This window comes from Phallusia mammillata, chromosome 6 (genome assembly GCF_965637545.1).
Source record: "Phallusia mammillata chromosome 6, kaPhaMamm4.hap1.1, whole genome shotgun sequence".
Classification (NCBI taxonomy): Eukaryota; Metazoa; Chordata; class Ascidiacea; order Phlebobranchia; family Ascidiidae; genus Phallusia; species Phallusia mammillata.
In genome coordinates, this window is record NC_137257.1 from 8,703,562 (window position 1) to 8,720,885 (window position 17,324).

General features: G+C 35.9%; 1 protein-coding gene across 1 annotated transcript; it reads left to right on the top strand.

Moving 5' to 3' along the window:
• Positions 1–1,898: 1,898 nt before the first annotated feature.
• Positions 1,899–16,701, top strand: LOC145233048 (ATPase MORC2-like). The gene is made up of 22 exons (XM_080097707.1): positions 1,899–2,093; positions 2,501–2,646; positions 3,079–3,181; positions 3,425–3,605; positions 3,835–3,928; positions 4,022–4,136; positions 4,567–4,695; positions 4,875–4,954; positions 5,418–5,592; positions 5,808–5,948; positions 6,267–6,382; positions 6,841–7,011; positions 7,587–7,825; positions 9,066–9,254; positions 10,593–10,691; positions 10,768–10,822; positions 11,792–11,919; positions 12,593–12,704; positions 13,183–13,252; positions 13,475–13,568; positions 15,100–15,255; positions 15,633–16,701. The coding sequence occupies exons 1-22, from the start codon at positions 2,029–2,031 to the stop codon at positions 15,699–15,701; spliced, it is 2,727 nt and encodes a 908-aa protein (XP_079953833.1). The 5' UTR covers positions 1,899–2,028; the 3' UTR covers positions 15,702–16,701.
• The last annotated feature ends 623 nt before the right edge of the window (positions 16,702–17,324 follow it).

Here is a 17,324-nt window from a genome sequence, read left to right on the forward strand (position 1 = left end):
AGCGCATTGTGAAATTTCAGTTTTTCCACATGTCATTAAACAAATGTCAAACTAGTAGCGAGCGCAAAAAGCATAAAAAAGAACAACACATCCAATATTGCAGCCCAAGCTTTTGCATTTAGATCTAGAAAAAGAAACGAAAATTCATGACAGCCAAAATTTCGGTGGTCTTTCAGATCGTAAATGTAGGCTATCTCCATTTGGGTTTTCAATTGATGCTTTCGTCTTCGCAAACAGTACAACAATAGCCTGCTGAAGTTTGTTAGCTTGCTTTGCTTGTCACAACACCCAATCACAAGTTATCACTGTAATAAGAATTAAAAATCTGATTGCTTGGTTCCGAACCTTCACACCCGTTTTATAACGGGTTCCAGACCCCTAAAGCTCAATTAGTTAAAGCTCTCGTTCGAAGCTTGCTATAAAATGTTTGCATTCACAGAGCACTGAAAGCATCCCACGGACTCCTAGGAGTTCACAAACACCAAAGTTACACGCAAATAAAACAGTACATCGAATCCGATAAGGGGACAAAAAATAATTCAAAAGTTTACAGGAAGTCCTGTCTTTAATGTTTTCCAGCAAGATAATAGGCCTATTTAGGATGTTACGGCGATAAGCTTCATCACATTTTTATCTGAAAATAAAACTGACATTTAAGTCAAAAAGAGGATTCTTTTTCAAACACAGCCTTTCATGAGTTTAAGGCAGCGGTTCCCAAACTGGGGTCCGCGGTCCTTTAGGGGTCCGTGAGGCAATTTTGGGGGGACCGCGAAGCGGTTGAAGTAATTCTATAATCTTATTTGGCATCAGTTTGTGCCACTAAATAAGTTTAAATCAAAGTTGATTTGAGAATCGACTGTATGCATTACTAAACAATGGCCTTTATTGAATGGCCACTATTAAAAATGCAATTGTTCGCGCACAATCGTAATGTTTTTGTTCTGTTTGTGATGTCATATGCTATCTTTGGATGATTGTTATGCGCAATTTTACATACCTAGCTAAAATCCTGCAATCAACTTTCGTTTTTATGAAATACACATTTAGGCTTAAGGACCGCGAGCCCTCGAAATATTGGCGAAGGGACCGTTTTGAAAAAAATATGAAAAAGTTTGGGAACCACTGGTTTAAGGTTATTGTAAAACGTAATTTTGAAAGGAAATTTTTGCGTCAATTTTGAAAAAAAATATTACTATTACACCTTCTGAGGCCAAAAAGAAAAGGTATTTTGGGTTACCGATATTTAAGTCCTCGGGGGCATGACATATCAAACGAAAAATATTTGTTTCATGGAGTAACAAAAAAAATAAGTAGGATAAAAACTACTTTCATGTGCTCACAAGTCACAAGGCGAAAACATATTCTTTTAACCCTACAAGACATTTTATATTCTAGAAACAGGCACAAGTAGCATACCGTTACCAAAAGTATTACTTTTATAAGAGTGAAACGAAACTTTTAGTCGAAGCATTGCGACATCCATGTTTCGTTTACAAAAGAATGACATTTACATTCATAATTAAGTATGGCGACTTTAGCGACGAAGAGCATGATCTTCAGCGCCAATGACATGAAGAAATCTTTATGTAGTTCAGAATAAAAACAAATATTAAAGCAGAATAGAATCAAACTGTTTCTGTTAATCGTGAACGTGTGTGTCTATTTCTGTACAATATGACATTTTGTTTTTTACAATAACATAAGCTAGGCATACACATATTTTATGAATAAAAAAGAAAAAAAATTGTAATATTTTCACGTACTGCGATATATGATTTTGTAAATCTTGGAAAAGGTGTCGTGTTTTTGACTTAATTTGTTGTTGTATGAAATATAGTGGATTATTCTTGTTAACGTTAGAAAAACTATTAGAAAGATTGAAAATTGTTTTAAGTTATACCTGATGTTTTGTTTTGAAATGCAGATGGGCGTATTGAGATTCTAGATGAGGATTTAGTCTTCTTATCTTTCCACTAGTGTTTGGAATATCAAATTTGTTCTGCCCTTGCACCTCGCAAATTAAAGAAAATGGGTGATTTATACCCAGAACTTACTAGAGCCGGACTCACCCAAAACTATCTTCACACAAACTCGTAAGTACTTTGTTTATGTTTGTTTGTGTGTAGCATTTGATTGTGTTGAAAAATATGTGTTTATTGGTGTTTAATTAACAAATGCCATACATTTAATGACTTTTTGTGAGTGCATCATGGGCAACCAGTGTGCAAAGTATGGCAGTTCCACATTCGTCTTGTTTAAAAAAAAAGAAAATTGCACACCAACTTTAGTTGATTGCACACAAAAATTTGGCGTTAAGTACTGTCTGGTCCTGTTCATCACTTGTGCTGTAGCCTGTATGATTGGTCTGGCATGAATATTGAAACATATTGAACAGGACAAATTTTTTGGTGTGGATTTGGCTTGTACATGTGTGTGATGAGTAAAATTCCAAAACACAGCACAAAAATATAAATTAAAATACGTATGTGTTTCATTACAGCACAACACACGAGTTTCTTTTTGGAGCTCTTGCAGAATTGCTTGACAATGCAAGGGATGCTGCAGCTACAAAGATTGATGTCTCTTCTGTTGTGAAGCCAAATCTCAGAGGAGGATTTATGCTTAGTTTTCTTGATGATGGAGAAGGTATGCCAAAATTACTTTGCGATTTTTGCGTTTTGTGTATAGACCAAGAGTCGGCAACCCCTGGCACACGTGCTAACCTTGGAGGTGGTTTTTCATGGCATGCCAACCGATTTGCATGTTTATATTGAAGTACCAATTTCACCTGTTAAACTGCATGTTTTTAGTTTTATCATGCCATTGTCTTAAAATTTAGCCATGTACAAAACGCACTGTTTTCTCTTTATTATCGATATCTGCTGGCACGAACATCTGTTATTTAGAAAAACATTGGCACGCGAGGTCATTAACACGTTGAAACAACAAGTAAATTGGCACCTGTCGCCTAAAAGGTTGCCGACCCCTGGTTTAGACCTTCGTTTTGTTTACATGTTTGCAAGTTGCATACAATATTGGTAGGGTGGTTAAGGTGTTGTCAATTTATCATATTCTCAGGTATGGATCCATCCGATGTAGCGAACATTGTGCAGTTTGGCAAGTCGTTCAAGCGCAATGCAAGTGATCACATGATTGGACAGTATGGAAACGGATTAAAATCGTAAGCAAAAATGTTTTTTACAAAAGAGTGATGTTCTTAGTCACAAAACTTTTTCCATTTTATAGTTTTTGGTAAACTACTGGTAGGCATTGGGAGACTATTTTTTTCACTAACTATTTTTTGTCTATGTGTATAATAAATAGTTGTTAGAAATACCCAGTAAATTTGGAAATTAATTGGCCATTCAGTCCAACGAAATAAAAGTAAAATTCTGCTTTTACCTAATGTTTATTTGTTTTGCAGAGGTTCTATGAGGATAGGAAATGATTTTATTCTCTTTACAAAAAAGGGGCATGACCTTTCCTGCCTTATGCTGTCTAGAACATTTCATGACCACGAAAACATAGACAGCATAATTGTCCCGATGCCTGTGTGGGATACCGATACGAGACGTCCAAATTATAAACATGGAGGCAGAGAAAGAGTAAGACATTTTGTATCTGAGTTAAAAGTAACCTCCAAGAAAAATAAACTTTCACATCATTTTTTTATTTTTGGTAAGTTTGTTGATTGAAGAACAAAGTTCACTTTTTATTTGGCATTACTTCATAAAATATCTTAGGATTTGTCTATGTTTTGACATACATTGCTGCATTCAGTTGGATTCAATAAGACAAATTTACAGTTACTTAAAAAGTTACTTCCTTTCACAGTTTGAAACCGAAATGAAACTCATTCTGAAATACTCACCGTTCAAGTCTGAAAAGGAGGTTGTCAGGCAGTTTGAACGGATAAAAGACAGAACAGGTTTTGTAAAACTGTATATATAACCTTAGATCAGACTAACAGAAATTAGATTAGCCTCATGGATTGATATAAATTTCTGTTAAATCTTTTCAGGAACGTTGATTATAATCTACAATCTCAAGCTGCTTGACTCCGGTGAACCAGAACTTGATATAAAAACTGATCCCACTGATATAAGAATGTCTGAAATGGACCCTGAAGATGACAGGTTAGTTTTATCTGCTTTCCTGTTTGTGCCATGCTAACTCTCAAGCAGCCTTATTGCATGCATTTTTTCTTTGTGAAAGTTCGCAACATTTGTTTGATAACAAGAAGAAAATACAGTAAACCGCAGTTAAACCGGATTTGGTTAATCTAGATCTTGGTCTGATTCGGCCAAATCTTAAAGGTACAAATGATTTGTAATGTGGTAAGGCTTTAACTTATCGACATATCTGTAAAAATTTAACCTGGGGTTTACGGTATGATAATATTGTAAGTTCATTTTTTTGTGTATGCTTTGTAAACATAATACACTGCTGTATGTTTTGCAAAAAATGAAAACTTATAATTGAAAAAAAAAAACATTGTCTGGTGTTAACAAAACTAAGATTGTTTATTAACGCTTCATATTAAAATATCAAAATAACTTTCTGCAGCAATTGGCCTGAACGAGTCTCATTTAAAGCTTATGCTTCTATTCTCTACCTGGACCCAAGAATGAAAGTTTATGTTCAAGGGAAGAAAATCCGCACAAAGCGTCTTGCTTGCACTCTCTACAAACCTCGGTAAATGTAACTTGGGTGGTTTGCTAATAAGAAGTTTGCCAGATTTGTGCAAAGAAAGTGCATGTTTAAGATTTTTTGAAATGTTGTCAAAAATGTATATTATTACATAACAGAAGATATGTTGGCTTCTAAAAAATAATTGTTTCATTGATTGCCTTTGACAGTTTTGCTTTTTGTAGAATGTATAAGTTTTCATCTGCAAGATTCAAAAAGCGCTCAGAAGAAGAAGTTATGAAAGCAGAACAAGAGTACAGAATTGGTAAGTGTGTTGTTACCAATCTTACCATGTTTCACCAAATCTTACAATGTTCTTTTAAATTTGAGTTTCAATTGAATATTTTCAATTGCTGCTTCATCCACTGCAAAAAAACATGACATCCAGGATCACTTTGTATTTGCTTTGTATTGCATGGCCAATTTATCATATTTTTTTAAGCCATTGATTTGATAATTTTCCTAATTATTGACCACAGTTGATGCAATTAAACAGATTTTGCAGTTAGCATATATGCGATTAACAGAATATGTCTTGCAAAACATGGTGTTTAAAATATCTTTTCTCAATGGATGTCACTGGACCGATGTAGGAAGCACTGTACCACAATATGTTTTGTACTGGTGGAACAATGTTTGCCCCAGTGACTATAAAAACAAAGATAGACTAATCAAGTGTTATAGAAAAATAATACACACAGTGAAAAAAGTTCTTGCTTTTTTATCAGCTGAGGAAAAGGCAAGAGAAGCAGAAAGTGTGAGTCGCGATTTGGAGCGGAAAGTGACCATGAAAGCAAATCCCAGAAAAGAGGAGCTGATCGAGCTTCGTGTTGCTCAAGATAAAGCCGTCGGCATGCGAAAGATGTGCAGCTCGAAACGAGACAGTGCAAATTTCAAGAAAAAGTAAGTTTTAGACTGACTGTCTTTCAAGTTTTCATTTTGTTACGGCACAAAAAACTTGCTTTACGCATTTTTCAAAAACTTTATAAACTTTATAAATGTAACTTGCAGGAAAGCAGAACTCCTTGCTATTTGTGGTATCTTTTTCAACTTTTGCCCAGATGTTTTGTTCCTTATGAGTAAAATGATTTGGTTTTTATCAAAGTGATTTGTTTTAGGGCTTTAAAAGACAAAAAGTCTCTGGATTTTGTGTTTGGCTTTAACCTGGAGAATCGGAAATATTATGGAATGTTCATTTATAACTGCAGTAGACTCATACGAATGTATGAACGCGTTGGTCCACAAAATAATGGAGGAATGTAAGTTAGTAGTTAATCACTTATCAAATTTTTTAATATAAATGCACATTTAATCATTATGTTTTTTTGCCATAAATCTGGTTATGCAATAAACTAGATTTTATTTTCAGTGAATATTTTGGATTTTTGATCCACATGCAATTAAACAGACAATGATATTAACTGGTATATATATATGCATTTAACGAGACTTGTCTGTAATTTAGTTTCATTCCAAAAACTTACCTGAAAATTGGAATTAAAAAAATAATTTTTTTACCACCAAAACACCTAATTTTTATACAGTGCCGGCCTGTAAAATCATTTCTTTGATTTTAGGAACTGCGCTGGAGTTATTGGTGTGGTCAATGTGCCATATCTTGTGTTAGAACCCACTCATAACAAACAACATTTTGCTGACAATAAGGAATTTAGGCATTTACTAAAAGCAATGGGTAAGTCGCCTGTATTTTGCAGTCTTGTTTCATATAGTTTGTTAGACTGTTTTAACAAATGGTTTACTTATGTATTTGAAGTATATAGATTTTAATATGACGGTTGACAAAAATCGGCTAGACTGACTGATGGGCGTATTGACATATTTATCAATTGTTTCCACTTCCTATTAGAAACTTAATAAACAATGGAAAATTAAAAGCTGCAGACAGTGCACGCTGTTTTCGCCTGTTAAGGTCCCATCAGTGCAGCTGGTGACAAGAGATAGGCCATATTGGCTAGTGTAGCCATCCAACAGCACTGCAGTTAGTTGGGAGTAACAAGCTAAAAAGCCACACCTCACCTAAAAACTGGCTTACAATGGCCAATGGAAAATTAATTTAGCAATTTTTGCGTAATAGAAAATGTTTTAAAAACATGTTTTAAGTTGTGTTTAATATCACTGTATGATTTTCAGGTGACCACTTACAATGTTACTGGCGCGACTCAAAAGTTTCAGCTGGAAAGGGCGTTCTCGGTTTTTGGGAAAGTTTTGGCTACCTCAGTGACAGTTGGGGAGATCCTCCATCAGATGACCCTAAGTATGAACGAGCAAGGACGATTAGAATACCCAAAGTAATTCAATGCGGTAAGTTAAAACTAATAATAAATCACATATTGTTTTGTCCAGCCCCAATCTTAAATTGCAGAGTGAGTGAGTGTTTAAGTTTATAATCAGTTAGCAGACACCACTAGAAATTTGTGTAATTTATATCTGTTACTTTTCTTGGGTAAACAACTTTACCCAAAATTGTCTGTATCAAAAGTAGACAAATGCAATACTAGTGAACTATTTTCTTTCTTAAATCGATACACAGCAATTGTATTGTTATGCAGTGATGTATAAATAAATAAACTTAGCTGAGATGCATAATTCCGATCTAAGCTAAGTTTCTAAAAAAAACTTTTTTAATCATTACAGAAGTACCTTAACTGTGTTATGGGTTCCTCTTGCCTAAAGGGAAAACATATTGTTTTAGTTTGTTATTTTCTTGCTAACACTGTTTTGTTAAACAAGTTTGGCCAGGAAAAAGGTCCTTCAACTATTCAATTAATATACATTAAACCTCGGTTTAAACCGAATTCGGCCAATTGGGATATTTGCCTAATCCAGTCAAATCGTTCAAAATTAAAAAAAAATGTTTTTTTCGTTTTTTATTTCAGATGCATGCCTCAAATGGAGGACGTTACCTTTTCAGTCAAACATGGTTGGAAAAGACCCACCGAGTAACTGGATTTGTTCTATGAACCCTGACCTCAAACACAATAAATGCCAGTGCCCTGAAGAGACCTCACAAATCCCCATTGGCGAATTTCAGAAAGAGACAAAAACTGTGGAGCAGAAGAGAACCGATTTGGAAGACAAAATGGAAAAGATGCAAAGAGAATATGAGAAAGTAGCGGTATGTAATTGTTGTGTTGGTGGACTGCAGTGTTTTCTCCACTATCCTGGCCTATGCTTTCAAAGTATCTAAAACATATTTGTAAGTCGCGCAGGGCTTTTCCTGTTGGCATCCTGTCTTCGTAATTAAACAAAATCGGTCTTACCACTGAGCCTGTGTAGCTCAGTTGTTAGAGCGCGAGTCCTGGAATAGCTCCTGTCGTGGGTTTGAATCCCACCACAGGTTAGATGGGCCTGGCGTACTGTGATTTACATATGAGTGTGCCGTGATCGCTGGTCTGCATAGACGCCTTAGGGCTGATCCCAGTTAAACTGGATCTTTGCCTGATTCTGACAAAACTCGAGCGAGGTTCAAATGATGTGTAATATGGTAAGACTAATTGGTAGAGCTACTAACACACGGACTAGGACAACTAGATTCTTTTTCGTTCTTTCAAATTAGATCAGAATTAAAATTAGGGCATCTCCTTTTTCACAAATTAGATTAGAATTAGAATTAGAATTTTCTCAAAATGCAGAAATTAAACTAGAATTAGATTTAAGCCAACCAACTTTAGTTTGTTTCAAATTTGAACGTGTAGATTTGCACGTTTAAAACAATACGATTCGATGCATCTAAAACGTGTTCGAACGGAGCTGAGTGCCAAATTTCACTGAAAAACGTGTTTGAGTGATGTAGTTTGGTCTTGTTAATTGCATGGTTTTCTGCGCTTGGGTTACAAAATGCATGCTCAGATCACATGCCTAAAAGTGTCGTTGGACAAACTAGCGATTTTGGGAAAACTGTGAATTAGATTAGAATGAGAATTAGAGCTCACTCGATAATTCTAAATTAGATTAGAACTAGAATTACCGCCATTTTGTGCTAATTTGCCCAATTAGACAACTAGAATTATCTAGTTGTCCAAGTATGCTAACACAGGAACTTACACTAGACAGGTTGGCTAAATTCCGGTAGGTGGCGCACATAAATACTTCAAATGCCATTTATGTAAAAAAGCTGATGGTTAGAGCTATTATAGGGTCGGTCTGAGGTTTCCTAATAATAATAGCATAAAGTCAACCCAAAAACCCTGTTCTTTAGTCCCCAACCCTACCCAAGACATCGGTTTATGCAGATTTCGCCTTTTACGGACAATTTTTGTTTGTCTCAAATGGGTCCGAAAAAGAATGTGGTGAAATGAGTGAATGGACGTTCCTGAAATCTCTGAAATTAATATTTTATCATTTTTTCCGTACAGAAGTTGCAGACAGTTACGAGCAGTCGAGATGCGGTCAGCAAATTTTCTTCTTCATCCGGAAGAAGGCGGCGTATATTTTCCGGTGACTCATCCGACTTTTCTTCGGATGACAACGAACCTTCCTCGTCTTCTTCAAATAAATTTCTCACGCAAGATTCGAGGATGAGTTCAACCAGCGTTGGTTTTAAGGTTTGTAATGACTTCACTTTTCTTCCTAAATCTGCTTTTTATTAAGTTATACAGAGCATGCTGTAGTAAACCTTTTCTTAATAATGACAACTCCTTTCAAGTAAAGCAACTGCGACGATTCAGGGTCATTAAAATTAAATCAAGAAAGTTCGGCGTGAAAACCACTAAATCACTAAGTTTGCTTTTATTTATTGGTTTTATCCCGCTTTTTATATTGTTTTCAGACACTGATGATGCTCATAAAAGCGAAATGCATTTGTTTTTGTAAAACGAATAAAACGCAGCGACAGATTTAGTGGTTTTTACGCTGAATTTTCTTGACAGTGCACACTGTTTCAATTTCGACCTATAAAATCTCATCAGTGCTTCTGATGACAAGACATTCAACGTATAGGCTTTTTTCTTTTAATTTAGCAAACCTATTTTATCTATTGAACCAAGTGCACTGTATTTACCCGTAAGTTCTTTTAGTGCAGCTAGTAACGAGACATTGAACGTATTGACTAGTGCAGTGGTTCTTAAACTTTTTCATTATTTTTCAAAATGGCCCCTTTGCCATTATTTCGTGGTCTCGCGGTCCTTAAGCCTGAATGTGTATTTCAGAAAAACGAAAGTTGATTGTAGGATTTTAGCTAGTTATGGAAAATTGCGTGTTACAATGATCCAAAGACTGTTTGTGACACAAGACAAGACTAAAAAACATTACGATTGTGCGCGAACAATTGCATTTTAGTTAATTGTTATGCAATAAAGGCTATTGTTTAGCAATGTAGAAAGTCGATTCTCAATTTTACTTTGATTTAAACTTATTCAGTGGCACAAACTGACACCAAATAAGATCATAAAATTACTTCAACCTTTCCGAGGTCCCCATAAAAATGCCTCACGGACCCCAAAAGGACCGCGGACCTCAGTTTGAGAACCGCTGGGCTAGTGTAACCACTTTAAAGACGTTCCAGTTTGTTGGGAGAAACATGGTAAAAAAAACATGCCTCAGCAAATCTATTTTATCCTCCTTTGTGTAAAATTTATGTTTATGACAAAAATTGTTAATACTGAAAGCAACAAGCTTATATGCACGTTAAAGGGGTACGATTACATTAAAACTTAACGTAATGCTCAAAAATGTTTTATAAAGGTCGTTTGTATCTATTTTACCTTCCAACAACACTCTTGCTACAGATACTTAAAAATCGTTGGCCTGTACAATACGCAGTGTTTTGACGTGGCTTGTTATTACACTGTTTAAACCTATTTACAATTTGTGTAGTTTCATTCCCAATTTTGTTTCGCCAAAATACTGCACGTTTTCATGATACAAAACTATTTTTCGTACAGAGGCGGTCAGTGGACGGACAGCGAACAGTTGCGAAAAAATCCGCCTCTTTTACTCCAACTAGCAATTCCAATTCGCATTTTCCAAAAAAACGCATAAAGGTTTGTTTTGTGTTTCTTTTTTCATTATTGCCACCATTTAATTTGTGTGTGATTTATTTTCAAATTTTCTTTTTAGTTGTCGACCGACTTTTCTGATAGTGACGGTGACATGGGGATGGATGATGCGAAAGGTATTGGTTACTTTTACTTTATAATACCATTTTAAATAACATAGTAGCTTTTTGGACATTTGGTCAACTATAATTTTATGAGAACATTGACGCCGAGAGTCTCAGAGGCTGTGGTTGTTTTTAGTGTTGTATTTTTTGAATTTTCGATATTGCATCGTATCCCTTGTCTAAAAGGACTGACAGAAGTAAACAAATTTTTGATAGTTGTAAAACTGACAGCCTTTTTGCGCATTTAGTGTCAGAGCAAGAAAGGTTTTTAATCGTAACTGAAATATTACTTTTGTACAAATGCGTTTACATAATAAAGATGCATCGAATATTCGGTTTGCTGAATTTATTCGGCCGAATCAGCCATTTTTACAAAGATTCGGTTTTGGCCGAATAGCTTGTTGCGATTCGGCCCAAACCGAATCTTTTGTGAACACATTAAAAAAAAAAAAATCTTTCAAACTACGCCAACTAAAAAAGAACTGTAATTTTATGCAACCATGGCCGAGGCAAACTTAAAACTTGCAGAAATAAAACGATAGTGAAACATGGACTATATTCTGCATTGTTTGCCTGGTAGCTTGACCTATGTTTTCATGTCAAACGCATAGCGTAAGACATCGCGTGACGTCATAAATAATTCAGTTGATTCGACCGATTTTATTCGACAAAACTGACGAATATTCGGTTTAACCGAAACCAAAATAAGCCGATTTGATGCACCTCTAGTTTACTTAAGCGTAGTTTATCAGCTCATCTCGTAACCTGTATCACTGCCCATTGTGCTTTCTACCCCGGGGGTACATGTACCCCTGTTCAAGAACCCCTGCTTTAAGGAAAGGGAGTGGAGATAGACATGAGTTTAAAAGTTTCCATATTGTGCTGCAGCTTGATATGTTGATTTTTTGCTGTTTGAAAACAACCCTTGTTAAATTACCCTACGCTTTAACAGTAATGTCTAAACTGTGTTACATTAAACAGGAACGGATATCGGAGCAGCAGTGGAAGTTAGTATTAGTGACAAATGGAGACCGGGTACTGTCGTTTCAACCAGGGTCGTTAAAGGTCAACCAACCAAATACAAGGTCAAGTTTGACCAGCACCCTCAGGTAAAAGCAGCTAACACTGACCAATGGTTAAAGATTTTGTAGCCCAAATTTGTGTGGTATGTATTTGCCGAATAATCTGTAAAAACCATGTACAAAACGCTTCTTAAGTTGTGCCATACTTTATTCATAATAGCATAAAAGTGCGTGCGCACAGGTTGTGTATTGGTTATAGGCAGCTGAATATCACGTTGTTAAGTGTTTTTTAACCGTTTTTGCAACGACCCAAATGTGAAGCGTGAATCTTAAGCTTGTCTTTTGGGACCATTATTTTACACATATTTGTTTTAACCCTGAAATGTTCAAATGTCACCAAACATATTCGTGAAAGATCAATTTGCCTACTTCGAAATTGCCAAACGAATGTCATTAAAATGCTGTACTCGGTTATAAGACTTTGTGAATAACTATTATCGATGGCCACAACCAGTACACATGGCAACCTTAAGTTTGAAAAATACTGATGCCTTATATCTATAATATGTAATCCTGCCAAATTTTCACGCTTGGTAAACGCAACTTAGATTTAAAATAAGGGCAAAAGACCCCCTAACAATTCTGCGCAAACCTACTCATGGCTCAAAAGTTTTCAAATTACTGCGTCATTTATGGTGACGTCACAACCAAGGTGTCAAATAATGGCCTGAACGAAAAAGTCATTTTTTCTTGCTCGTAGGATCGATTTGACAAATGGTGCGAGGATGGATCGAGCGATTTTCGATTTGTGTCCAACTCGGAACTTGTATCAAATGGAACACCCAGCAAACCAAGACGCCAAAGCTTGCCAGGTGAATTATTGACTGTTGAAAGCGGGTTTATGCCGTGTACTCGAGAAGAAAGGAAATAATTTACAAAAACCGTTAACTTGAGTGCCCTTTTTTAGACCAAATTTTAAGCTTTGTGTTGTATGTAAGCTGAAATTAGTTCGCCCGGCGTTTTGTTGGTATTTTTCTTCTACAGTTCTACTTTTTTTGTTTTTTCTTCCCCTGTGCAGCTTGCCCATCCACTATTTGACTCTATAGCTTACATGAAATGGAAATACTCTATCATTTTAGTTAATAGTTGAAAATGCGCAATGAACGAAAAATCTTTCAAAATAAGACACTCGTGGTGCTGTTTTAAAGCCAAATTGTTCATGTAGTACAGTATTTGTATTCGACTAATAGTACTAACGTGTGTCCATTTTTTATATCCATTGACCCAAATGAGAACTTTTTTCTACTTCCACCGTTTTTAAAATGATTTGTTATTGTCGTTTTCTTCTAGAACCGTCAGCAGCAACAAAGGTTAATCAGAAGCAAATGGAACTGCATGAAAACGCACTTGGAAAACTTAGGTACAAAAGATACAAACTTTCAGTCATAGAAAATGTAGAAAACTTCACTTTGCTTAATTTCAGTGTGATCTGCTATTGTGCCTTCTAACCTAAACATTTACAAGTTTAGAAAATGAATATTGTGTGTGTAGCATTGATGAACTGACTTATGTATTTAATATTGCTTAAACCCATAAAAAAATTACTTTTTACGTCTGCTAATATTGAGTATAAACTGTTTAGAACTTGCTTGCGCTATTTCCTTCCCCCACAGTGGAAAATGCCCAAAGAGGAAATCAATAATCTCACTCTACAGGAATTAGTTGATTTTCCTATGGTAAGTGCGAATATGTTAAGACCTATTAAAACTATTTGGGTGTGTTATTTGAAAACTGTTTAAAAACTGAAAAATGTTGATGCTTATTGCCGAATGTGGGTTTTAAATTGTAAGTAGTGCAACTCTATACAACAAGTTTTAGATTGTTACGTCGGTGCGCAAATTTCAGCGAGATCTTTTGTTGATGTACTTATTTTTGTTCCACAGTTGTGTCCGTTGTTTGGTAAGGATTAGCAATGTTAACGGTAACATTTATTGCAGTATAAGTCGTGTAAGTTGTGGTGTGAATTGGCATTTACCTTAGGGCATAGTGTTAAGTGCGTATTTGTGCTGACTGCACAGTGCTGGTGGGTTTTCTTGACGTTGTAATAGCTATGTTACACGTATTTAATTTGATCACAGTTTTGTTAATAAGCGAGCTTCTTTGGACCATATCTGCTAAGGTTCATAAAGCGACAGTTTGTGTGTGTGAAGACGTTTACTTAGTCTGCCTTCGTATTAGCATTTTTAATTGGTCTGTATGTACCTATATGAAAATTACCCTCAAGGCTTTGTTTTTTTTAAGTCTCTATTCCGACTTGAGTCACCATTTTTAAAGACTTGTCTCGGTACACCAACAACAAAAACGATTTTTTTCAACGACCTGTTCAACCACACAACATCTGCAACATTCGTAGTTATTTTTGCTTAATTTCAACGTAACAAAGTCGCTGCTACAATCCTACATGCAAAAAACATTCTTTCGCTGATTCGATTGTTTTTTTAAAGTTAGTCTTATCTTTCGAGCAATGTTTCTATATTACGTCACAAGTGATCAAACAAGACGATTGTTTGCGAACAATTAAAACTTGTAGTCTTGTATGTGATGTTACTCACTGGCTTAGGATCACTCCTGTACGTTGTAATCCTATAAGACTGAGTAAAAAAAAATTCCACATGTCGTTGCAGGAAAACTTCGCAGGGAGTAAATTAATTTTTGAATGTTGCAAAGTAGTCAGTACGGTCGCGGGTCGGATGAAATGGCCGGACCTGGTCCGCGGGCCGCAGTTTGGTGACCCCTGGTTTAAGCGAACGCAGTTCATGTCAACACCAAGTTATTGCTTTCAAGCGTTTACTTTAAAAATATAGGAGTTTTAGGTTAAGGCTTGACGTTCTTGTCCAAGCTGGTTAATAAGTGTCAATTATCCATTGGCCAACTTGCTTTTGTTTGTTCTGATTGACAAATGAACGTATTTAGAGCTTGATCATCAGCGCATAAACTACAGTGCAACTGAATATACTATTCTAGACATGATTATAGTGTTCAAGCGGGGGCCCAGAAATTGACTTGCACCAGCGTATTTTTTCGCTCTCAAGGGCCCTGATCTGACGGTCTGTAAATCCCATACTTTTGAAACATGTTCCGGTTTAATGTAACTTGCTTATTCGGGAATTCCGGTTTGTCAGAAAGCAAAAGGCCAGATTCGTATATAGAGCAAGAATCTTTAAGAGCAAAACTGTTTGACTTTTTGGTCTACTTGTGTTTTTGTAGGACGACTTTTTTGATCATTACGAAAAGGGGTTGCGCCGCCTAGTGAGCAACTTTCGCACTCAAGCTGACCAGCAGAGGGCAGCAGCGGAGAGCGCAAAAACTGAGCTGGCTGAAACGCAGCAAATGTTGTACGAAGTTCTTACCAAGTTTGACAAAGTAAGCTTTTCCAAACTTGTTTGTGAGAATAATTTTTTCAGTTGTGGAAATAAGTTTCATGCATTTTTACTTCAGAAGTTATGTTTCTGGACTTGAGTATTTGCATAAAAACATGACTTGTAATGAACAAAGTAATTGAAAGATGAATTTACATTCAACCAATTTCAGAAAAAAGTAAAGTTTACCAATATGTTGAGGGTTTGCCATTGATTTATAATTTGTATGGTGGGGCAATCTTTTGGCTAACTTAGTATTTTTTACTCCCAAGAATTATGGTTCATTTCTTTGTTTCTGGAGTTAAGTATACTTTGCATCAAAACATGGTTTTTGATGAACACAATGATTGAAAAGATGAATTTACCTTCCAACTATTATAGGAAACCCCTAACATGACCCACGACGAGGTGGGACCTTACACACGTCGTTACCTGGACAACACGACGTGATGACGTCACCAGTTCAGTGGAAGATTTTTCCAGTGACGTCACGTGCGTTAACGAGGGTGTGAAACCTCATCTACCGGAGAGTGCCGGTTACCATCCGAAATACAAAAACTTTCTGACAACAAGAAATTCCTAGTCTAAGGAGTCTGTAATATACGCCACAGGGCATAAAAACTAGTTGCCTGGTGGTTCGGGCACTTTTTTGTTTTTCTGTGGTTTAAACAGGATCTAAAACCTTTTTTTGTTAAGTAGGACATTTCTTCAACCCCTCGGATTTTTACCGAATTTGAAGCAATTTTGTCAGGTGACTTTGGTCACTGAAATGTTTGCACCAATGACGCAGTCGGTCTGTCACGTGATGTAAATGTTTGGTTCAGTTTCATCCGCAAATACTTGGGCTACGTTTGTCACCTTTATACACGAAAAACCATGCTTTAGAAGTTCTTAGCCAATCTCAAGTATACAAGAATGGACTGGAAAAACGATGTAAAGTCCCCAAAAATGTGTTGAAAACTGGTGTTTGTTGGTTAAATTCGGTTCATAGATGAAAAAATGTTGGCTAAAAAGGTCTCAAAAGAAGAAAAATAGTGACAGCAAAATTTGACTTTAGAATTAAATAATAAAAAAAGTATTTATTACGGTTAATGGATGACAATTTTTCAACCAAAAGTTGTTTGAAAACACTCCTGAAAGAAAAAAAAAAACATTTTTTTCTTTACATGTTTTGTTTGTTCTGATGTTCTGTGCGCGTGCTAGCAAAAACTTACGTTACAGCTTTTTATCGGTCAACTTTTTGTTTTTGATGTCGCATATCGTATCATGATTTACTGAACAATCATGACTTAACTTAGTAAATAAACGGGCCTTTTGTACTCTGAACGCCGGTTCTGATCTTAACCAATAAGCAGTAGGCAATTTGTCACGTGGTTATATTTGAATGCCCATTTGCATTCGTTCCCGCGTTTTTTTAACTTCTGTGAATAAAGGTCATCGTGTTGTTGAACGTGACTTGATTTTTTTGTCGCCAGGGCCTCTAGTTTATATTGAACACTTGACAAAGAGAAATGTTTCTTTGTTAAATTAATTTTCCACCAAGCATCGCAGGTCGTTTCGTTTGGTGGGCAAACATCACTTAAATTGCACTATAGGATTACGAGACCTTTTGAAACCGATGGTTTATCTCGAACGGGTATTAGGTTGCTAGGAAGTAGTTAAACGATCCTTTTTTGCTTTAATATACTTTCCCGCTTTGAACTATGTTTTTGATCCTTCTACGGTTAAGGTCATAAATGACTTTTTAGGTGAACAACTTTAGCTCTAGCAATATGTGCTTGAAAACAAAGGTTAAATAATTGAATACTCTTGTTGGTCTAAAAACTGACATTTACTTTCAAAAAAGGTTCCGTAGATGATACCATTTGTAGCTGAGAAAAAGCTGTTGCTATTTACGTCTTCATGTACTTTAATGAGCAAAATAACCTTGAAATGAGTTGTACTTTTTGAAGGTTAGCCATTGAAGAGTATGCTTTATAGCTTTATCAACATTTAATAGCATGAAAAAAATTCCCATTTTGTAACTCAAATAGTTTATCACAGTAGGCTACCCCAGGTCCATTGAAGGCGTTA